General features: G+C 48.2%; 1 protein-coding gene across 2 annotated transcripts in view; it reads right to left on the bottom strand.

Moving 5' to 3' along the window:
• Nucleotides 1–18371: 18371 nt before the first annotated feature.
• Anxa6 (annexin A6) overlaps nt 18372–24646 on the bottom strand; it is a 53490-nt gene continuing 47215 nt past the window's right edge. For both annotated transcript variants that reach the window (XM_041664808.1, XM_041664810.1), the window contains 4 exons: nt 24359–24454; nt 22366–22424; nt 20727–20849; nt 18372–18772 (listed from right to left, as the gene is read on the bottom strand). In XM_041664808.1, the coding sequence (XP_041520742.1) occupies nt 18713–18772; nt 20727–20849; nt 22366–22424; nt 24359–24454 (338 nt within the window). In that variant the 3' untranslated portion in view covers nt 18372–18712. The remainder of the gene's footprint in view (nt 18773–20726; nt 20850–22365; nt 22425–24358; nt 24455–24646) is intronic.

Here is a 24646-nt window from a genome sequence, read left to right as displayed (position 1 = left end):
GCCAGTGGGCCTGAGAGCAAAGATGTCTGGAGACAAGAGCGGGGTCCCTCTACTCCAGTGTCAAGAAAGGGCTCAATCACTGTTGTGTCCCCCAAGGAGTATTATGGGCTCCCCCTGCCCTCTTTGTTAGTCTTCCAAATGGCCCAGCTCACCCCACGCCCCACACCCCCAAAATTCACATTCACACAAAGACACCCAGACCATCCACAAATCCTCCATGGACCAACACGGACCTGCTCCTGTGAGTCTGACACAGATGCAAACGCATCCTTTCACACACAGAAAACATACATGAGAGAAAGAGCTTCCCCTTTGCCCCCAGATAGAAATAAAACAGAAATAAGTCTCTCTTTTCTGCCCTTTGGAAAAGTTAGAGACATTTGAAGAGAAAATTGGTTACGGTAGAACAAGCATAAGGGACCAGAGATAGAGGTCAGAGGGCAAAGGAGGCTGAGAAAAGAGTAGAGGCCAGAAATTCAAGGCCCTAGGTGGGCCCACCAAAGTAGGCTGGGGAGCAAAGGACCCCAGCTAGCAGAGAAGGGGAGGCCAGGCAGCTATTGACACACAGCTGGGAAGGTCTGATGGCCTCTGCATCACCATGTGGTGAGGCCTGTCACCTCTGCTGTCACACCTACCCCTAGCCCAGGTCACTCACCTGAGGAATCACGAGGCAATGTCACAGTGTGTGCGGCCATGCGTCCCTGTGTCCCTGTGAAGGCTGTTGGGCTTTCTGAGCTTCTGCAGGAAGGAGGGCTGGGCGGAGCTGACTCTGAGGCAGGAGGGGAATTCCCCCTTGATGGAGAAGCCAGCCACCAGGCAGTCCTGCAAGGCCCAGCTGAGGCCCCATCCCGCCCTCTGGCAGAGCAGAGGGCCCTTTGCCAGCCTCCACCTGTTGCTCCCCAGGCTGCCTATCACTTGCCGTAGATTCCAGGAAGGGGAGGGGGCTCTGGAGAAGAGCTGAGAGCCTAGTGGTTCCTGAGCTAGGCCGGGAATAAGGCAAGGGCAGGTATGAGGGCAGAGGCCACCTGGCCTGCCCTCCTGGGTTCTCCTGGACGTCTGTATTTCCTCCTTTGTCCAAAGGGAGATTCCAGTGCTCACGGCCTTGAGGAAATCTCCAGACGTGCTGCTAACATCCTCCTGCCTTGTTCCTGCCTCATCTGTTCCCATGTAGGACTTTCTGTGAGTCTTTCCCAGAAAAGAAAAGCAGTCTCCTTCCTTCCCGAACTCTGAGTCTCATTTGGATGTCAAGTCACACCTGATGACCCTCGGGCCCATTCTGAACTTGGCCAGCTGTAGTCTGGGCAAGCCACCCCCTCCTGACCCTTGTGTGCTGGCTTTAGGCTCTATCATCAGCTTCACTGGATTTTGAAGTCCCTAGGAGAGACACCTCTGGGTGTACCTCTGAGGCCTTTTCCAGAGAGGTTTCCCTGAAGAGGGAAGACCCACCCTGAATGTGGACAGCTGTCCTGGGGGCTGGGGTTCCAGACTAAATAAAAAAACGGAAACAGGAAGAAGTTGGGCAAGCACCATTTTCCACTTTCTTTGCTTCCCGATCCACTGGACGTGAGCAAGCAGCCAAATGCCCCCTGCCACCAGCCCAGGGTCACTCCCACGATGCCAGGCCTTCCTTACCATGGTGGACTGTGTCTCCTCAAACTGGGAGCCAAAGTGACCCCCTCTCAAGATGCTACTTGTCAGTAGTTTATCATAGCCATGAGTAACGTGGGTAACACTCACATATTACCTGTCCAGTCCCACCTTATCCACCCTCACCCCCACTGGGGGGAGACGAGTCCTGCTCTGTCTGATTTCTGCTGCTCTACAGAAGCCAAAACATGCTTTGCGATCATCCCTTGTAAGTCACTGGCTACAGACATAGAGTCTCTACCATTCAGTGCCTGCCGCAAAGATGTTGGGAGGGAATTGGTAAGAGAGACTTTTTTCTCTTTCTTTCTTCTTTTGAGACAGGGTTTCTCTGTGTAACAGTACTGGCTGTCCTGGAATTCACTTTGTAGACCATGCTAGCTTCAACCTCACAAGAGATCCGCCTGCCTCTGTCTCCTGAGTGCTGGAATTAAAGGCATACGTACACCATCACCACCCAGCTAGAAAGAACTTTCGTTGTTGTTGTTTAGTTTTTTGTTTTTTTGAGACAGGGTTTCTCTGTGTAGCTTTGGAGCCTGCCCTGGAACTCACTCTGTAGACCAGGCTGGCCTCAAACTTACAGAGATCCACTAGCCTCTGCCTCCTGAGTGCTGGGATGAAAGGTGTGCACCACCACCACCCGGCTAGAGAGGCTTTCTTGGTCATTCCTAGTTCTGATATGACAGCATCTAAGGACAAAGAAATAGACAAATCTAATCAGACCTCTCTCCCCGGAAGATCATAGATAGAGAAATCCAATCAGATCTCTGTCCCCCGAAGCTCAAGCTTGTAGATACCAGAGCTATCCTGTCCAACTGAGTGACCATTATCCACATGTGGTGGATCAGTTGTTGTTAATGGAGGTTACTCGTTCTTTCTCGGGCTACCTAGGCCTAAAATAACTACATATAAAGGAGCTGCAGCACCCCTGCTTGCCACAAGCAAACAGAGCCCATCCCCCCAAAAATGCCAGCTACCAAGAAGCTGCACTAAACTCTGTTTTGTGTGTGTGTGTGTGTTGTTTTTAGAACTACTTTTTAAGCTCTCTCAGGTTTTATGTGGGTGTAGTTGCCCCACTTTGGGTGCCAATTTGTTGACAGGGGCTGCTCATTCATTCCTGGCCACCAGACCTGAAATAACTACACAGAAATTGTTTTAATTAAAACACTGCTTGGCCAATCACTTAAGCGTATTGCTAGTTAGCTCTTATATCTTAACTCATTTTTATTCTTTAATATTTTACCACAAGACTCATGGTTTACCATCAAAGTTCCTGGGTGTCTGACTCCTTTGCCAGCTATATGGTTTTTTATTGACTCTGCTTTTTTCCCTCCTCTATCTGTTTAAAATTGCTACCTTTCTCTATTCTGCTAAACCACTAGCTGAAACAGCTTTATTCTTTAACCAATAAAAGCAACACATATATGGAAGAACTTACCACCAAATTGTAATTTAATTAAACTTAAATAAAAGCAGTAATTTAGGAGCTGAGGCGATAGTTCAGTTGGTAATGTGCTCACTGCCCAAGCACAATGACTTGTATTTAAGCCCCAGGACCTGAGTGGAAAAGCCTGGCGTGGTGCACATTCAATCCCAATGCTGTAAAGGCACAGGAGGCAGGAGGATTACTGGGACTTGCTGATTGGCAGTCTAACTAAATTAGTAAACTTTTTTTTTTTTTTTTTTTTTTTTGGTTTTTTGAGACAGGGTTTCTCTGTGGTTTTGAAGCCTGTCCTGGAACTAGCTCTTGTAGACCAGGCTGGTCTCGAACTCACAGAGATCTGCCTGCCTCTGCCTCCCGAGTGCTGGGATTAAAGGCGTGCGCCACCACCGCCCGGCCTTAAATTAGTAAACTTAAGGCTGGTGGGAGAACCTGGCTCAAAAAGCAAGATGAATGGCTGTTGGGAACTGCTGACTACCAGACCCTGAATTTCTTGTAAACAACTTATTTTCTCTGTTCTGAGCAGCCTGCAGCTGCTATGAGCATGAGACCCTGATGGCAGGGGAGTGGGTTCTGATGAGTCTGCAGCTGAAAGATCCCAAGGGCTGGGGCGGCATGCCAGAGCCCTATATAAGAGCTGCCCTGAGCACAATAAAGTGGGCATTCTTGTATCAAGGATGACCTGTGTCCCTGTGTCTCTGTCTGACTGTGTGTGTGTGTTTCTAAGTCTCCAGCTTAGCTCCCTGCTTGTGTACCGTCCAGTAGTGCAGGTGCTGCAGATGGCATCTGAGGAGCAATACCTGAGGTTAACTGCTGGGCTCCATACATATGTGTACACTCATGCATATGGCCTACACACACACACACACACACACACACACACACACGGTAACTCAGTTCCTCGGTAGCATTAGGCATGTTACAGGATAGTAGTTGCTCCTACATAGGACTTGAGGTTACAGGTGTGCACTACCGTGCCCTGCTCTACTTGTGGCTTTTGAGCCCTTGAAGAGTGGCCAATGCCATGAGGAAGGGGATGTGGTGTAGAAAAGAGTACTAGACTAGGACTCAAGAAACCCCCAACTTAATTCACTCAGAAATCATTTCTCCTCTCTGGCCTTGGTAGTTCTTGGGTACCACATGAGATTGGAGGTCTGTCCATCACCCCTGTCATCCTTGAGGGTGCTGATGGATAGCCCTGCTCTGGAGGATGGGCATATGATCAGATGGTTACAGTGAAAGGTGAGAAAGACATGTTTTGGCAGGAAAAAAAAATGCAGGGAGCTGTAGGTACCAGAACAAATGTCTAGATGGGATTGGGGGCCTGGCAAGTCATACCACAGGAAGTGACTTCTCTAAGCTGAGAGCTAAAAGTAGCCAAGTAAGAGAACAAGGAAGGGTGTTTGCCACAAAGGGAATCAAATGTGCACAGAGAAGTACCTGTTCAGAGTACTGGCAATTGCTCACCCCAAATGTGGCATGGAGTTCGAAGAAGGGTGAACTGGAGTTCACACAAAACCCATGTGGAAGGCTGTACCAGAAAGGGAGATCTGGGACAGAGTTTGCAGAATTCACTCCTCAACTGCTCCTGTGCCCTTGAGGCTGGGGCTGCACAGGGAACGATGGAGAAACCTCTTGGATCATTGTATCACTCATCCCCTTGCATCAGGAAGTGAAGGCCAGACAGGGGAAGTGACTTCTCCCTGAGTAAGTTGGGGCCTTCCTGACTCCTAATCCAGGGCTCTACCCCACACCATGTTCTCTTCCTCATGGTACTGGCCACTTGTCAAGAGCTCTGAAGTCACTTGCCAAGAGCAGGATGGTGCACATCTTTAATCTCAGCGCCAGGGAGGCTGAGGCAGGAGGAAGTTTGAGTCTGGCTACATAGTAAGATCCTGTCTCAAAAAAATAATCACGGGGCTGGAGAGAAGGCTCAGCAGTTAAGAGTGCCCACTGCTCTTGTAGAAGACCAGAATTCAGTTCTCAGTATCCATGTTGGGGACAACTCTCATAATTGCCTGTAATTCCAGTCCCAGGGAGATTCAACAGACACATTCACATTTGTCCTCCCAAACACATTCAAACATATGTGTGTGTAAGTATGTACATACATATGCATGCACACACACACACTTAAAAATAAAGTAAAAATCTTAAAAAAAAATCGAACAGCAACAAGAAATCTCATGTAAAAGCAGCTACCATATTGGGCTGTACAGATATTTTTAACATCGCGAGAAGTTCTGCTGGACCAGAGGCAAAGAGCACTATACAAGTTCCTGAGCATAGACCTTTCCATCAACTGGGAGTAAAAACATGTCACTTGGTCCAGATGTTCTCGTAATTCTCTATAAACATGGCCACAATAATTGCAGAACCCCTGTAAGTTCACAGAACCCGGCTTGCACCAGTGCCTGCCCCTCAAGTGACCGGGGTCCTACAAAGGACAGGGAAGTTCAAGGAGCTGGGTCAGCATGGGCCTTTGGCATGGTCTATGCATGTTGACATGCTGGTCAGCTTCCCCAGCCTCTACCCACACCTCTTCCCTCTTTCCAGTCTGAAAGTCTCCATCTCTTTCGGGCTATGGCATGGCACCTTTAAATTCTTTTTAAAACGAATTATCTCGCCGGGCGATGGTGGCGCACGCCTTTAATCCCAGCACTCGGGAGGCAGAGGCAGGTGGATCTCTGTGAGTTCGAGACCAGCCTGGTCTACAGAGCTAGTTCCAGGACAGGCTCCAAAGCCACAGAGAAACCCTGTCTCAAAAAAACAAAAAACAAAACAAAAAAAAATGAATTATCTCATGTGCTTCTGTAAGAAATAATTCATTTCCATTTCTAGTAAGAGGTGCTTTGAAAGTTCAATAACGAATCACAAATCACTAAATAGCGTTAGGCCCCCGTCTTCCTAGCTGGCCACCGTGCCTGTGTATCTAGGCACTCTCAGTTCACTCTAGGTTTGAAAAGTTCCAGGAAGTCTGCTACGAGACTCAGCCCACATAGCAGAAAGGGAGAGACTCTGGAAATCCAGGCTCTACATGAGGTTTTGTGTCCTGAACCAATAGGATGGGCATTCAGAGAGGGAGCAATACTAGACACAGGGAAGACTGTCTTCTTGAACATCTCACTGTTTTGCACCGTATTGTCTTGCCAGTTCCTGGCTTTGGATTTTTCAAGTTAAAAAACGAAAAGCCTAAACGGTCCCACTTTCACTACTCTGAGGACTTGTACTATGAAGCACCGATCCTTGTTTCTCAAGCCCCTAGTAAGTACCTTAGGAGACCAGTGTCAATGTTTTACACACGAGGAAACACAGGCTTGGAGAGGGTTAAGAGGGACAGCTAGGGTTCCGGCTCCATTGTAGTTAGTATCCGTGGGTTCTGCAGCTGTGGATTCAACCAAATGCGAATGGAAAATACGCCGGGGAAAAAATTTGCCTCTCTGCTGCGCACGGGTAGAGCTTGTGCGTCATCACTCCCACCAGGGTACCGTGTGGCAGCCGTTTATATAACATTGGCATTGTATTAGGTATAATGAGTCACCCAGGGCTGGTTTGGCATCCAAGAGGATGTGTGTACAAACACTGTGTTTTCCTGGATTTTAATAGCTGAGCAGGTAACCCCATCCTCCGTGGACACCAAGGACTGGCTATACTGTCTCCTATCCTCCCATGGAGATATGACATGCTAGAACTCAAAAGACAGATGAAGGCCTGGAGAAATGCTCCCCAGGCAAGAGCTTTTTGCTGCTCTTACAAATGCCTGACATTCAGTCCCCAGGATACGAATTGTATCTCACAATCACCTGTAACTCCAACTCCTAGGGATTCAACAACACCTTCTTCTGGCTCCCTGGGCACCTGCACTCATGTGCACCTACCACATAGACACACATGTACGCACATAATTAAAAACAAAACTATTCAGGTATGCCTTTAATCTCTTCACTCACAAGGCAGATAGGTGGATCTCCGTGAGTTTAAGGCCAGCCTAATCTACATAGTGAGTTCCAGGCCAGCCGGGTCTACACAGTGAGGCCCTGCCTCAAAATACATACATACATATATACATACATACACAAGCAAGCAAACAGGTTATATTTAATAAATCCAGGATGTTCCAGTTTGAATATGAAAGATACTCTCACAGGTTCATGTGTTGACTGTTTGGTACCCAGTGGCACTATTTTAGATGGTTCTGGAAGTCTGAGGAGGTAGAGCCTAGTTGGAAAAAGCAGGTCACTTTTGGGTGTGACTTTGAAGGTCAAACCTGGTCACAACCCATCCCACCTGCTTCCTCTCGTGACCATCTTCAGGTCTGCTGGTCTGCTGTGAAGTAAACAGTCTCCTCTGCACTCTCTTTCCTCCATGATGTTCTGCCTCATCACAGGCCCAGAGTCAACAGAGCCAAGGACTATGAATAAAAAAAAATCTCTGAAATCACCTTCAAAACTAAATTCTTCCTCCCTTAAGTTGTTCATGACAGGTCTGAGGGAGAAAAATGAGTAACACAGAAAAATTCCAAGGAAGTAGATTTGTTGCTATAAGTTTAAGTCTGGTTCCTAAGCCTTGGAACTGATTTGCAGGAAGAATTCGGGAAAGCTGAGAATGCAAATGAAAGAAAGCTCGGTAGCTACTGGCAGAACTTAATGGGCCATCCTAGAGAAGCTCAGGGAGCCAGCCGGAATGCTGATGGGAATGCAGAGCAAAGACCAGGCTCACGAGGTGTCAGATCGAAATGAGGTCACTATTGTGAACTAGATTAGAAGCCGTGCATGGTACATCTGAAACAGAACTTGTCTATGTTTTATCTATGCAAGTCCTGAGACTTTGAGTGAGCCTGAGCGTGATGAGGGGTTAATTCCATTCATGTGGTGGACTTGAGCATTTCAGGCTGGGGCACAATTATTGCTAGCTGCTTTTAGCCAAGTTTATGGTGACAGTTCAGGCAGAAAGACTTTTAAAACTTGTAGTTTAGTGAGAAAAGCCTACCTAAAGTTGGGACTGAGGAAGCTGTTATCTCTGAAGAGATCAACACCATTTAAAAGAGTTAGATACTCTGTACTGGGAGACTAGGAAAGAAGCCATGAAGATATCGCAGCTGTGGGCCAGACTCTTCTCATCCCAGACAAGGGTTATTAATGAGTACACACATTGAAAGATTTCTTTTTCCTTCAGAAGAGAGCAAGTACCACCTTGCACCTGGCTAACACAGGGCAACGTGGGAAATGCCTGCTCTTGGTTATTGTATATTGGAAGCGTGTAATATTCTCTTTGATTTGCTAGGGACTCACAGTTAAGGGTCTGCCTTGAGTCTTGCAGATAATGCTCAGATTACTAATATTCAGGGACATTTGGAGACAGATTGAATGCAGTTTGTATTAAGAGTTGACATAGGTTTTGAGGGCCAGGTATGGAACCGATTCTGTTGAAAGTTTCTAGAAGACACAGAGAAACCCTGTCTCGAAAAACCAAAAAAAAAAAAAAAAAAGAAAGTTTCTAGAAGACACAGCCACGCCTGCTGTTAGAGCTGAGCCTGGATTAGGGCAGGTTTCTGGGCCCTTGCAGAAACCCACAGCTTCAGACCCTGCAAGGTAGAATCCTAGAAGCAGAATTTTATTTTATTTTTTTTCACCTTTATTTATTTATTTATTTATTTATTTATTTATTTTTAAAAATTTATTTATTTATTATGGATACAATATTCTGTTTGCATATATGCCTACAGGCTAGAAGAGGGCACCAGACCCCATTACAGATGGTTGTGAGCCACCTGTGGTTGCTGGGAATCGAACTCAGGTCCTTTGGAAGAGCATGCAATGCTCTTAACCGCTGAGCCATCTCTCCAGCCCCCTAGAAGCAGAATTTTAAATATGATCCCAGGGGTCACCTGGGGCTTAGAAGAGTTTGAGAGGCCCAAGCTCTCAGAGATGAGTTTACAAAGCTCAAAGAGAGAATTGTCTGAGCACAGGTTGTTAACTTGACACAAACTAGAGACTTGGAAGATTTCCTAGGGGAGGAGAACTTCAGTTGAGGATTTGTCTCCTTTGGACTGGTCTGTGGGCGTGGCTGTGGGCTATTTTCTTTACTGTGGGTAGCACCACCCTTGGGCAGGTTGCTGCCCTGACTTCCCTTAAGGGCAGACTGTGATCCATCGGAGTATGCAAGCCAAACAAACCCTTTCCTTTCTGAGTTGCTTCTGGTTCGTGCTTTATCCTAACAACAAAGAACCAAACCAGGCCAAGCAGCCCTAGAGAAAGAGTGTGCTTATGCTTGGTGGAGTTGGTCAAGCACCAAATCCTCAACTCTGTAAAGGTCCTGTAGCAGCTGGCACTATTACCTCCCACCACCCCAACTTGAGACAGGGTCTCACTGTGCAGCTCTGGCTGTCTTGGAATTCACTATATACATTAGGCTGGTCTCGAACTCACAGAGATCCACCTGCCTCTGCCTCTCTTGTGCCGGCATTAAAGGTGTGCGCCACCATGCCCAGCTGTCATTCTTATCTGACATGGGAGCACAGTATCTAGAAGTAATAGAATCATATACCGTCTGATATTCACCGGTCCAGGGCCCACCTGGGGTGAGTGTGTCTGCCTCTTGGTGGGGAGGGGAGTGCCATCCATCTCCAAGTCCCACCTATATTTAACGGTGATGGGGAACAAACTGCCCGACATGGGACTTGATATCTTGATGGGTTGGCTCTCATTTACATAGAGCACAGGTCTGTCTCCCAAGATAAGATCTTAAGTAGCTTAGGCTGGCCCAAAACTCACTGTGTAGTGAGAGATGATCTTGACCTTGTGATCCTCGTGCCTCTGCATCCCAAGTGCTGCTATTACAGGCATGCACCACCATGCCCAGTTTTATTTTTTTCCCCACACTCAGATTTATGCAGTGCTGGGCATGGGACCCAGGGCCTCCAAGCACTCTATCAACTGAGCTACATCTCTGTCCTGAATGAAAAGCTGTTGAGGATGAAGGTGACCCAATTCAATAGGTGCCTTAGAGACAGGAAGATGGTGACAGGTGTGTCTTGAGGAGGAAGACTGGCTAGGGACATAGGAACCATTTGAATGCACAGGATATTCCTCCCTAGGCTATGGGCACACACTGAGCAACTCGGTAGCACTGGAGAGCTGCAAGCAAAAATCTCCAGACTCTGAACAGATGGACAGATATCCAAAAGCAAGTAGAGTCTACCTGTACCTGTGTACCTGCTACGTGCCAGACCTACAGCTGTGTCTGACTCACCCTGTGACTGAACCAGTCTCTGTCTCTCCCCCTTCCTCCACTATGAGAGGTGGCTTTCCTGGTCCTTTTAGAAATCTAGAGGCGGTTGTGTGCATACACAGAACACAGTGGGGGTGAGTTCATGAAGGAGTTGATTGGCCAGGGGGCTCTCAGCTTCAGCGTTCTTCCAGAATATGGGGATTTGTGGATTTGGCTAGAGTTTAAATCAGCAACTCGCTTTCATTCATTGCCTTCTCTGTGTCTCTCTGTCTCTCTACCTCTCTGTCTCTTTCTCTGAGACAGAGACTCGTGTATCCCAGGCTGACTTGGGATTCTTGTACAGCCAAAGATGACTGTCTATTCCTGATCCTCCTGTCTCCACCTCTCAAGTGCTGGGATTACAGTTGTGTGTTACCTGGTTTATGTAGTGCTGGGGACCAAACCAAAGGCTTCATGAGTGCAGAGCAAGTCCCCTATTAACTGCGCTGTATCCCCAGCTCTGGAAGCTGCTCTTTTAATCGTTGTTTCTGATGAAGGAGTCCTAGGACCTCAGGGTTGAAGCACCCCAATCTTCATCTTAGCCCACTTTTTGGACCAGGGAGGTGCTTTCTCAGAGCCAGGTCACAGACTGACAGCATCGGATAGTGGGATCTGAGAGAAAAGAGTTCAGTTGCTCTGGAGGAAACTTCACTCCTCCCTTCTGGGCCACACAGCATCACACACGAGGGATAGAAAAGGAAAAACTAAAACTCAAAGTCACTTCAGGGAAATGGGTATGTGTAATCCTGTCAGGACCTGGAAACTGGGATTCAGGGATGAGTTTTGCAAAATGGTGCTTTCCGAGGAAACAGATACGAAGGGTGTGTTGAAAGATGTTTTATTAAAGGAGAGGATCCAAGGACGGATGTTGCAAGGCCGTTGTCAAAGGAAGTGGCTTCTTAGCCCTCAGGTCTGGAACAAAGATTCAAAATGAGCCGGTTGGTGGTGGCACACTCCTTTCATTAGAGCACCCAGAAGGCAGAAGCAGGTGAATCTGAGTTCCAGGCCAACCTGGTCTATAGAGTGAGTTCCAGGACAGGCAGGACTACACAGAGAAACCCTGTCTCGAAAAACAAAAGCAAAACAAAAGGAAAGCTTCAAAATGATCCTTACCAATGTTCTCACTGGGCAGAAGGGGAAACTGAGGCTCATGAAGGGGAAGGTGAGGACCAGGGTGAGGCAGGGAGCTGTTAAGTTAACCCGGGGCCCCTCCATCCTTACTGTCCCATCATTTGCTCCTCAAATGTGTAGTACCTTGATATTTTTGCTCTAGGCTCTTGGGGGCATGTTCCAAGGTCAAAGACTGAGACTCACTCTGTGTGCCTGGGACCCACACCTGCCAGATGACAAGGGCTGCAGCCTGCGGGTGGCTGGGGTACATCAGAGAGGAAGGAGCAGTGTGATGATGTGGCTTAGCCTCAGCAAGGAAGCCTGGTCACTGGGGAAATTCCCCAGTGAAGTCGCATGTCTATGTAAATAACTAGCTCCCATTAGCCTGGATTTCAGGATGGGTGAGAGAGAGAGAGAGAGAAGAGGAGAGGGTCTGAGAAGAACGGAGAGGGCATGGGGCCTTGCTCTACCTAGGGGTCCAGCAGCCTTGTTGGCTTCTTGATGGCTTCATCTCACTGTCCTTGTAGCATCTTCCCGGGTCAAAGACTGGGAGCCTTTGGCTTAGTGAGACAGTCCTTGCCTAAGAGAAAGTGTATCCTAGCTCTAGGGAGTCCGGGTCTGGGGAAGGCGTGATGATGTGCTCAGGGTGATACATCTGCCGTGGCTGCTGACAAAGGTGACAGAGAAGAAGCTCGAGTCCGAGAAGTCTTAGCAGTTTCATTTTGGGTTTTCATCTCACTCACTGGGGAATTTTGTTTTGGGAATGGCCCAAAGGCATGAGGCAGGTAGTGACCTTGACTCACCTTGGGCAAATCCCAGCTTGTTGCATTTTCTAGGCCCCAGGGTGGTTGTCAAAGACTGGTGTTGTGAACCCTCCTGGAACACTCCTGGCAAGGTGTCTAGAATGGGGGCATCTCCCTGGCCTCTGTATACCCCTCTCTCATTGGGCCTCATACCTCTTTGGGAAGGGGAAACCTACCCAGGACTCTACTCCTTTCTTAGGCTTGAGACCACACACACCCTGGCTCACCAGGGGCTGGCCTGGTAGGACAGAGAGCAGTCCCTGGCTGTTGGGCACTACTTGGGGCCTCTGTGTCTCTTCTGCAGAACTTGCACAAGACCAGGAAGGTGTCCAGACCAGGCTGTCTGTCCACAGTACAGAGGGCAGCAAGGAGAGGGTAAATGAATGCCAGTGTGTGCGTGAAAAGCACCTTTGGGTAGCTGGGCCAGGTGTTTCCCATGTGGCCATGGCTGATGTACTTCTGGTGTGCTTGTGGGTCTAATCAAGTTGGTTTTATGTGGTTAACAGTGTGCTTCTGAGCGTTCCGGCAGGTTGTGTCTTCTCGTGGCTAGCAGCGTGTGTCTGACTTTGGCCCTCTTTGGTCTGTCCCTGGGGGCATGGCTGGCAGTGATCTGGCTTTCTGTATGACCTGTGGGGAATGGGAGTGGGTATATATGTTCATATATGGGGAGTGTCCCTTTCCTTCCTCTATGCTTTATTGGGCTCTCCCAGGTCAAAGTCCAGGGCTCTTTCACTGGGTGCCAGGGAGGGGTTTTTGGCTGGCAGTATTGCAGACAGATGGTGGTAGCTGAGAGGAAGGGGGTGGGACCATCCACGGGAGGAAATGCATGTGCTGGAAGCTTCTGAGAACAGCTGGGCCTGGGGGAGGGGCCCACTCCCAGTTGGCGGGGATTCGTCCTCACACAGGCTGTGTGGCTTCTATACGGCTCTAGCCTCACATTCTGCCTTCAAAAGCCCCTCCTAGAAGTGCCCCAACCCTCTACCTCTAGGTTCCAGGTAATGACACCTGGCTTCCTGTCTGTCTCCATCTCCTCCTGAATTCATAACAGAATCGGGGAGGGGGGGGAGCTGTCCTCTCTTCTTGTCACCCCTCCCTCTTATTTTCCTTCTCCTTACACCTCAACCTCCCTCTTTGAGACAGGATTAACAGCTTCAATCACTTTTCACCTTACAGGGACTCTTGCTGAGTCTGGAACTCACTGATTCAGCTACGTTATCCAGCTAGCAAGTCCCAGGGATACCCTTGTCTTCACTCCTAAACTTCACATTTCCACACCAAGCCTCCTTCCTTCTCCCTCCCTCCCTCCCTCCCTCCCTCCCTCCCTCCCTCCCTTCCTTTCTTTCCTTTCTCCCCCTCCCCCTTTCTTTCTTTTTTCTTTTTTTTTAAGCGTGAGTACTGGGGATGGGTATGCACACAGGTCCTCACGCTAGTGTGGCAAGTGCTTCACCAACTGAAGCATCTTCCCAGTCTTGACTTTGAACCCCGTTCTGCTTCCAACTTCCTGAAGACTGAAGCCAGGACTTTTTTTGTATTCCAAGCCAACACTACCATCTGAGCTACATCCTCAGTCTCTAATAATCCTTTTTGTTCCCTTAAGCCTCCGAGGGTGGGGGCACAGTGTAGAATCTCAGTGAACATGGCCGGGGCGGGGAGGGGGGCGTTGAGGTTCTCTTTGGGCGCGTCAATTATTAACAATGAAGAACTGATGTCGTGGAGTTGGTCTTCTGGTATGGACAGTACTCTCAGATGTACACGCATTGGTTTAGCTTCACAACTCTGAGGTAGACACCCCCTTGCTGCCCCCCCTCTCAGAGAAGGAATAGGAATAAGGCATAGGAAGGCCAATGGGTTCCCTACTGCTAGTTGTTGACTGGAACTCCGACCCATGCCTGTGGCCCAAGATGGAAGCTGTGGTATAGTTAGAATTTCCCTCTAGCCTCCCTCCAAGTGTGAAATGAGGAAGTTTTCTCTGCCAGTCCTGCTGTGACATTGTCTACAGGCAAGTCATCCACCAATAGGAACCTCGCCTTGGTTGCCTTGTAGTCCTGCGAAAGAAACAATGGCTACTAGGTGAAGCTTCTCTGGTGGGGGTTACGAAGGCTCAGCAGCTCGGCTCTGGCTTCCTCTGAGCTGGGGAGAGACAGCGTCAGGAATTTCACAGCAGCCAACTGCTGTCCGTGTGAGCAGGTACAGGACCCGCTCCAGTCAGGGCCAGCCCCCTCCCAAGCCCCACTTCCTTCAGGTGTGGTCCCCAAAGACCGAGGCTTCTGAAAAGGACTTTCCTGAAGAGAAAATGCACGGTCTAAGGAAAGTGACTAGGGAACCAGAGATGTGTAGGCATATAGCTTAGGTGGCAGAGGGCTTGCCTGGCAGGCACAAAGCCCTGGGTTCCAGCCCCAGCGTGACATATACTATGTATAGTGGTACCCACCTGCACTTTCCGCACTTGGGAGGCAGAGGCAGGAAGGTTGGAAGTTCAAGGTCCTAGGCAATTTGAGGTTAGCCTGTGGTACCTGAGAATCTGTTTTAAAAACAAATGGGCTGGAGAGATGGCACTTGTGACTCTGGCAGAGGACCTGGATTTGGTTCACAGCTTCTGCATGGTAACTACAGCTCCAGGGGCTCTAGTGTCCTCTTCTGGTGTCTGAGGGGACAAGCATGTATGTATGATTCACATACATACATGTAAGTACTCCCCAAATTCAACACGTAAAATAAAAACAAACGGCAAAAAAGCACAACGAGGACCCGGAGGGAAGGAGACTCCAGCCTTGAAGCTCATCTCAGAGGGTGACTTAGATGCTAGAAGGCATGGGGTGTTTATTAGAACCCCAGACCGTGGAGGTTCAAACTCCTGTGTTGGACAAGCGCTTCCTCTCCGTAGTCACCGAGGGAGGTGAGAATTTCTGAGGCACCATCTGCACCTAGAAACTCAAAGCATCCTCCCCATCTCCTACTCTGAGACAGTGGTGGTTTGAACTGCTGTGGCTTCCCTTTTAATTTAACCCCCATCACTTTTGTGCCTTGAGCCCGGGCCAGGAGAGCAGTCTCCAATGCTGTTATGGAGAGACTCACACAGAAGAGGCACCCACTGAAGCCCTGTAAGAATTGGAACCATCACCGTTCATAGCTCTAGCTCCCAGCGTTCATAGCTCTAGCTCCCAGCACTCAGCATGGTACACAGCAGGTATTAGGAAGTTTAAGCTCATGGATGAATGAATAATTATTAATGAACAAGCTGTTTAAGATTTCAGAATGGCTGACTTCTATGTAAGTACAGCTTGTCGGAGTTGGTGATCTATGCCTGTAATCCAGCACTCTGGGGCAGAGGCAGGAGGATCGCCATCTCCATGCAAGTTTGAGGCCAGCCTGGGCTACATCAGGAGACCCAGCTTCAAGAAAAAAAGAAAGGGGGGAGGGAGGGGAGAAGGAAGGGAGTAAGGAAGAAAGAAAGAAAAAGAAAGAAAGAAAAAGGAAAGAAGAAAGAGAAAGACAGAAAGACAGAAAGAAAGAAAGAAAGAAAGGTATGCTTTTCACGCACAAGGATACCTCACCACCCTCATGCCCACAACTCTTACACACTTTCCTGGAATCCAGGAAAACCCTGACATTTCAGGCTCTCTGGAACTGGATGCAAACTTCCATTTCTGTCACAACCACTTCATCCTATAAACACTGAAATCCTCTCTCTTATGAGCAATCCTTGAAAGGCGACACTCTCCGCTGGAGACAGAGGAGGATGAATGCAGAGGCACAGAAACATGCCTTCCTCGATATAAGCACTGGGCTCAGCAGTTTTCATTCCTAGTTCCCACAGCATTTTTTGTGATTGCCTTGTGGGGTTCTCCTCTCTCCTAGCCCTCACGTTCCTTTGCTTTTTTTCCCTAGCTCATCTCTCTTTGAAATACTTAACATATGGATGCACATATACGCAATTAAAAAATTTTAATTGGTCAGAGGAGTATTCCAGGCCCCTGTTCTCTCCCCTAGGGCAGGGTCTCTTAGGGAACCTGGGGCCCAGTCATCATTCTTTCCTCACATTCTCTTTCCTCCTACCTGGGGTTACAGGAATTCACAGCCAGAAACTGCTTTGTAAAACATTATTTTTATTTCATGTGTAGGAGGGTTTTGCCTGTGTGCGTTTGCGTACCACTTCATGCTTGGGGTCTGAAGACAGAAGAGGGCATTGGCTCTGCTGGAATTGAAATTCCAGCTGGTTGTGAGCAGCAGCCAGTGTTCCTAACCACTGAGCCATCTCTCCCAGCCCCCATACATAGCTTTTTTTACCATACGTTGGAGATTTGGATTTAGGTTTTCACAAATACACACACACACACACACACACACACACACACACACACACACACCATTACCTGCTGAACCATCCCTTCGGCCCCATTTTTATTTTAAGATGGGGGTCTTGATATGTAACCTAGGCTCACCTCCTGCCTCTGCTTCCTAAGTTCTGAGATCAGAGCTGGCCATAGTAAGCAGCTTTACACATGTCTATTAGGGTGTCATTCTTCCTCGGCTTGGGTGTCTCTATGATCCAAGGCTGCCCCACTTCTTGAGGTCCAAGTTCAGAGACATCATGGAATCAGCTCTTAGCTACCGCCACTAAGCCTGGCTCAAGGCAGAGGGTGACAACCGCTGCCTTCAAGCCATGTAGATGCTCGGTGAAGTACTTCGGGGACTGTCTCACTGGCTTCCCACAAAGGCTGAGAAGAACTGTGTGTGGGGCCTATGTGACAGGCAAGCAAACGGAGGTTCAAAGAGGCTACAGTTCATAACATTGATAAAAAGTCTGACTCCAAAAACCATTAGCCATTTTGCTAATTGTTAAATTTGGCAAATACCTCAAAACACTCTTAGCTGACTCTCCAGGGCACCTGGACTCCTGCCTGTTGGAAGAAGGGAAGAAATCTGACAAGTAAGTGGGTTTTTGTTGTTGTTGTTTCAGACTCATGTATCCAACCCTTCACTATACAAATGGGAAAACTGAGGCCCAGTGAGGTCAATGGATAATGGCTGCAAGGTCACCCAGTAAGGGAATGACAAAGGACCAGACTCAGAATCTCCCAACTGTCCATGTGGACAGCTTCTACCATCAACACCCTGAGTGCAATAACCTCCATGGGCCAGCCAAATAGACAGCTTCCCATCACAGTCCCTGAAAACTCTCAGATCCAAGTGCAGAACAGAAGGTGGCTTGGGGAAGATGGACAGAGAAGCTGCTGCTGAGCCCCGTGGCTTATCTCTGCCCGCCTGCAGCTCTAGAAGATCTACTAATGGCATGTGTCCTTGAGGATGTCAGAGAGGAAGTACGGCTTGGTTGTGAGGGGAGGGCATTCAGGGAGCAAGGACGGAGACCAGAAGCCCAGGGAGGCTGGGACTTGCCAGGTTTACAGCAGGCTCCCACGCTGTATCTCCCCAAGAAGCAGGAGGAGGTGAAGGTCCATGGTCCTCCAGTCTCCATCTTCCGGCACTGGGGTTATAAATACACAGTGTGCCTGGTTTTTTTTTGTTTTTGTTTTTTTTTGTTGTTGTTTATATATACTTGTTTTCACATAGGGTCTTTCTGCAGATCCCTGGCTGGCCTGACCTTGCTGTGTAGACCAGGCTGGCCTTGAACCCACAGAGCTCCACCTGCCTCTGCCTCCTTAGTGCTGGCTTTAAAGGCGCGCACCACTGTGCTTTGCGGGTACCCAGCTTTTTTACATAGGTTCTGGAGAGTGAATTCAGGTCCTCACGCTTGCACAGAACTTGCTTACATGAATGATTTCCTTCGCCCTGTTTCTTCCCTTTGTAAAACAAAGAATAAGATTCAAGCTGCAGGCTCAGCCCAGAAGGTCGGGGTTAGAAGGGAAGCCAAGATATTTTGGTCTCTCATTTTGTAAATAACAAAACCGAGGCCAGAGAAGGGAAGGGATGGGCCCAAGGTCTGAAGCCCAGGGTGTCGTAGACACAAAGTGAAACCTGGGCATGGAAGTTCCTACCTCAGTGCTTTAGCAGTGGGGGAAGACTAATCTATCTCCTTTATCCCAGAATGCTTGCCCGGCAACAGCCACCATAGCCCCCCTCCCCCAAAGTATACACATCACTCATTTTATAGACAGAGGCTTGGTATGTTTTGAGATGTGACAAAGCTTGAATCAGGGCAGGGATTATGTCAAGGGACAGAAGCTAGGGAGGGCTGAGGAGGAGGTAGAGGGGAACAGGGGTGAGCGTGATATAGGGCTGTGATTCTCCAGCCACGAGCAGGAGGGATAACAGAAGGGACCGCCAGGGACCCTCCATGGCTAGAGAGAGCCCCAGCTGAATGGTAGTCCAGCTCCACCCCTCACCCCTCCTTCCTTAGTCTCTGCAGCTGGAACGATGGCTTGGTCAGGTCACGGTGGCTGGTGCTGCTACTTGGCAGAGGGGCCGCTAAGACTGGTAGCTCTCTCTAGTCCTCCCCACCACAGAGAGCAAGTAAAGCCTTCAGGAAGTCTCCAGAGGTGTCACCCTGGCAAGGCAGAGAAAGCAGATTTGTAAGAAAAGAATAATTCTGGTCTAAATACCCCAGCCTCCTAGTAGCCATCAGCCTAGAATCTGTCACCAACACAGTTGCTGTGCCAAGGCCAGAGAGACCTCTCCAGACACAGGCCCGGTACCCCTAGGAATTGGCCATTTAGAATCTGACCCTGAAGAGCTACAGAGCATCGGCACTTCCTCTCCTTTGGAGAGCAGATTGGATCCCATCTGCCATCCCAGGTCTCCTGTCCATTCAGCCCTGCAGCTTCCCACTGAAGAGCCCGAGGCCTCCATCTTGTCTCTCACAAAGTCAGGCAAATTCCTCAGCCCTTGATGCCTATTGTTATATGGCCATTATCTGAGAGCGAGCCACACTGCACCAAGGCTCAGGCCAGCAACACACTGGTAAGCACCGCTTACTCTGATACACCACAGAGGTGTGTCTGTAGTCAGGAAGTCAGTCTCTCCCCACTGGCACCGATCCTCATTGAGAAGGGGCTCCTCTTACTTATAAAGCTTTTGTTTTTGGAGACAAGGGCTCACGTAGCACAGGTTGGTGTCAAAATCACTAGTCAAGAAGGACCTTGATCTATCACTACTTTGAGATTACAGGATGCTTGGCTATATTCTGAGCTGGGAATACAGCTCATTGGTAGTGTGCGTGCTTAGGATGCATGAAGCCCTAGCCTCAATTCAGAGCACGACATCAAATAAACAAATAAGAGCCTTCAAAGAGGGCCTAGGGATGTGGCTCAGTTAGACCTCTTGTTTGCCAAGCATAAAGTCCTGGATTTGATTCCTAGTCCTATAGGAACCAGGTATGGTGGCACACCCCTGTAATCCCAGCCAATAGGGGGTGGAGGCAAGAGGAAGGCAGGTTCAACATCAGCTTGGGCTACAGAGAGACCTTAAGGCTAGCCTGGGCAACACAGTGTCCCTGTCTCAAAATAAGAATTTTTTTTTTCCCTTTCTTGTTTTTGGCTTTCTGAGAAAGGGTTTCTCTATGTTGCTCTGGCTATCCTGGAAGTCACTTCTGTAGATCAGAGTGAGTTGAGGCTAGCCTCAGACTCAGGGATCTGCCTTCCCTTGCCTCCTGAGTGCTGGGATTAAGGCATGTGCCACCATGCCTGGCTTAATGAGAGATTTCTTTTTTCTTTTTTTTTTTTCTTTTGGTTTTTCAAGACAGGGTTTCTCTGTGGTTTTGGAGCCTGTCCTGGAACTAGCTCTTGTAGACCAGGCTGGTCTCGAACTCACAGAGATCCGCCTGCCTCTGCTTCCCAAGTGCTGGGATTAAAGGTGTGCGCCACCACCGCCTGGCAATGAGAGATTTCTTAAGCTCAGTGGTTCAGTGTTTTTTGAGACAGTGTTTCTTTGTGGCTTTGGAGCCTATCCTGGAACTCCCTTTGTACACCAGGCTGGCCTTGAACTCACAGAGATCCTCCTGCCTCTGCCTCCCAAGTGCTGGGATTAAAGGCATGAGCCACCATAGCCCGGCTGAGTTATATTCTTTAAAAAAGGTCAATTTTGTGGTATATAAGCTAAACTTTAGTATGGTTGGCAACACAGTTAGCGTTGGTAACCTGTTACCACCTGACCAGCCTGTAAACTATACTTTAATAAAACTACAAGAAGCAAAGACCCAGGGGCTGGAGAGATGGTTTAGTTGTTAAAAGCACTTGTTGCTCTTACACAGGACCCACGTTTAGTTCCCAGCACCCATGGCAACTCACAACTCTCTGCAATTCCAGTGGCAGGGAACCTGTCACCTTCTTCTGAATTTTATGGACACCAGGCATGCCTCAGACATGTCTGTAGGCATGTAGGCAACCATGCACACATAAAATAAAAGAAATATTTTCATAGTGAAAACATGAGGCAGGTCTCCATTTAGCAGTTCCCCAGATCACACGGTAATCCAAGAACCCACTGAGCAGCCCTTCTCTTACCTCAATGGTCTGGTGTAGAGACTTGTCATATTTCTCAATGAATTCCCTCCGAATGTTTAACAGATCTATCTCACTCCGGGAGACCATCACCCTGGTGAGGGTTTTCTCATCCGTGCCAGCACCCTGGGGGAGCCAAGAAGGAGAGATACACGGGGCATGAGGGAGAGGGAAAGCTAGGTCAACAGATGTCTGCCTGCCTGTTGCTTCTGCCCTCCCAAACTAGGGGGGGTTATTCCATCACTATCTTCCACAGACAACTCAAACTCCCTTGGCCAGACAGAGAGGTGTGGAGGGTCTGTGTGGGCTGAGCGGGCCCTGCTAAAGCCCACATTCTGCTGGAGCCTCAGGATGTAACCTTGGGAACAGAGTCTTTGTGTCATTGTGGTTTGGAGGCTGTATCCTTCCCCAAATTCATGCACTGCAGGCCTAGTTGCCAGTGCAGTGTTCAGAGCTAGAGATTTGGGGAAGTGGGTCTTAAGGTTTCCGACTTCCTCGACAGGTCAGTGCACTGATGCACATACAATCTGATGGTATTGCTGGGAAGTGGCGAGGGTGAAGTAAGTCCTGGGGTGTCAGAGGCTATCCTTTGTCCCTAGTCCCTTCCTCCCTCTCTGCTCCAGGCTACCAGGAAGTGAGAAGCTCTGCTCTGCCATGTCCTCCTCCTTGACACCACATTCTACATCACCACAGGCTCAAAAGCAATGGACTAGAAAACTATGGATTGAAGCCTCGGAAACTGTGAGCCCAAATCCTTTTTTTTTCTATCCTTTAATTTGATTTTCCTCCCAAATATTGTAGCATGGAGATGGAAAACTAATTACCATACCATTGTAATGGCTTAAAATGATGTCATGTTGGATTAGGGCCCTAAACTCTCTGGGTGGCATCTAAGGGACACAGGCATACACATGAAGATGAAGGCAGAGGCTGGAGTGATGCAGCCAAACCCAAGACACACAAGGGGTTTCTGGCAGCCCCCAGGAGGCAGGGGAAGAATGGGAAGGGTAAGATAGGAAAGAACTGACCTTGCCGTTGCCTTGATTTTAGAACTATCAGAGATTGCATTCATTCAGTTTGTGAAAATGTGTTACAGAAGTCTTAGAAACTGGCACAGGACCTGGAATATCCTCTCCTTCCAGCTCTGCCATTCATCAGGTATACAGACATGGGGCCAACTTTAACTGTCCTGTACTGCTCTTTGTTCTTCTAGGAAATAAGGGGGTTACCATGGGCCCATAGAACTCCCATGGTGTCAACTGTGGTTAGAGGTAGACACAAGGCTCCGGCCTTGGCATGTAGTGAGTTCTCAAGCATTTGGGATGAATCATTCTTTGATCTAGGGATCTATTTTGTATACAACAGGGTATATTAACATCCCTGGTCACTCCCACCAGATGCCAACAGCAAAACTCTTTTAAGATTTGGCAACCAGAAATTTGTCTGGATATCACAAATATCCCTAGGGGAGGGGCACAAAAATCACCCTTGACTAAGAAAGGCTATCTTTGGACCAAAGGTAGATGTTGATAAACAGCAAAGCGGGGAAACAGCAGCCTGAAGTCCTCATCTGGGGGATGGCGCACATCTGTGCCTGTAGGTTTGGGAAAGACAGTGCTCATAAACAGGTCAGATGCCATACCTTCATGGACTTGTACAGTTTGTCAGCAAAGAAGAGAGGCTTGTTCTTGACACTCTGAACTGTAGGGGAAGAGAGGAGAGAAGCAGGGAGTCTGGTCAGAGGCTGTGTGTTGCTCAGACCCTGGGCAGGGCTTGCCTCTGTCTACTGCAACCAACCTTCTGGGTCTGCAGATCATTGCTAACCTTCCAAGCTCGAAGGTGTTTTATGTTTCCTACAGTGAAGATGCTTGAAGCTGACTGAGGTCAGCAGAATATGCAAATGGGATTTAAGCTCTCAAGGATACTGAATGCAGGGCCACCAATTTTAAGTACATTAAAAACATGTGAAAAGATGGTTAAAAACTGAAGTTCTGGGTCTGGAGAGAGAGCTTAGTGGATAAGGGCACTTTTTGCTCTTCCAAAGGACTCAAGTTTTGTTCCTGTTATGTCCTTTGGGTCACTTACAACTGCCTATTAACTTCAGTCCCATGAGGATATGACAACTTTTGGATTTCACAAGTTATCACACATATGTGGTACACACATGCACATACACACACACACACACACACACACACACACACGTCACAAAAAATTACCTAAAACAAAACCAAAACCAAAACCCCTAAACACATGAGTTCTGGACTCTACTCTAGATCCTAGAGACATTCTGAGCGGGGGTGGAGTGTGTGTCTGGGGTTAACAACTTCCATGCCACTTGAGAACTGGGTAGAAAGACCAGTTTTCATATCCTGTCACAGAGTGCAGAAACTGAGGCAGGTCCTGTGTTCTTCCCGGGGACACACAACAATCAAGGGACAGTTCTTACTTAGCTCTCCAGCTTCCAGTCACTGTGCTGTCCTGCCTGTCTGGTGTCACTCTCGGTGATAAAGAGCCATTGTAAGCAACACCTCCATTTATCTAATCTATAATACTTCTCCTCCACATTTCAGAATTCCTGAAATTCAAGATGCATTTTGTAGTTGACAGAATCTGAAAGCCTTCTATCGCCACCTGTTGGTACAATAAGGAATACACGGAAAGCAATATCATGCTTAGCTTTGTATGCACACATAGTCACACAGCAAGAAATGAGATATGAAAGGGAAAGAGACCCTTTCCAAGTTAAGATCTTTGGGCTGTGAGCTGGATCAGCAGGCTAATGTGCTTGAAGCCAAGCCTAAGGACCTGAGTTCAATCCCCAGAACCCACATAGTAGAGAGAACCAAATCCCTAAAGTTTTCCTCTGACGTCCACATGCATGCTATGGTACGCACATACCTGTATACATGTATTTATGTGTACACACACAAAATAAATAATAACATGTAACAAAAAACTAAAAATCCCAGAGAAAGGAGGTAGCTCAGTGGCAGAATGTGGTATGAGAGAACATGTTTAACATGTGCCCAGTGCATACATGCACTGTGGACCCTGAGAATGAAAACATTTTACAAGCTATGCATTTATATCCTGTGAATCTCATGGACGTATATATGGTGTCTTTTTTTTTTTTTTTTTTTTTTTTTTTTTTTTTTTTTTTTTTTTTGGTTTTTCGAGACAGGGTTTCTCTGTGGTTTTGGAGCCTGTCCTGGAACTAGCTCTTGTAGACCAGGCTTATATATGGTGTCTTGTGAGTGGTATCTCTCTCTCTTTCTCTCTCTCTCTCTATATATATAGATATAAATATATACATTGATATAAATATATACACCACACACACCACACACACACACATACAAACACACACACACACTTCAATCCTGCAGAGCACTACCCTTCTCTGCTCTCCTGGTCCTTTCCCAGGAAAGCCCCTTTTCTCACCCTGTCCCCAAAGCCTTGAAGATGTCCTCAGGCTGCCCCCCACAATCATACCTTGGCAGGGAGGAGATCTGAGACAGTGTTGAGTCCCAGGTAACATCAGCACAGGATGATGCTAAAGCTACATTCCTCTTGGGAATCTGCCTACCTTCCCAGGAATGCCCCAGCCCCTTCCCCTGGTGCCTGCCAATTACCGATGGCCACAAATGCGTCCTTGACATCCCCAGACATCTCCTTCTTGATGACATGTTCTATGTCATAGTTGGTCATCTTGATGAACTCCTGGAAGACTGGCCAAGAGGAAAGAGGGGGAGGTGAACGCCAGCTGGGGGGGTCACCTGACCTGTCTCATACATTGTTCATTGAGTAAGGCTGGGGTGACAGGTAGGTTCTGGTCTCAGGGCTGTCCTAAAGCTTGGAGCCAACTAGGCTATATCAGCGCCTCCAGGTCTGGCCAATAGTCCCAGGTCTTGGGAGTTAGT

This window comes from Microtus oregoni, unplaced genomic scaffold (assembly GCF_018167655.1).
Source record: "Microtus oregoni isolate MIOR12 unplaced genomic scaffold, Mior012 000015F_ref0000493, whole genome shotgun sequence".
In the NCBI taxonomy this organism is placed as follows: domain Eukaryota; kingdom Metazoa; phylum Chordata; class Mammalia; order Rodentia; family Cricetidae; genus Microtus; species Microtus oregoni.
This window is presented reverse-complemented; position numbering and strand designations above follow the sequence as displayed.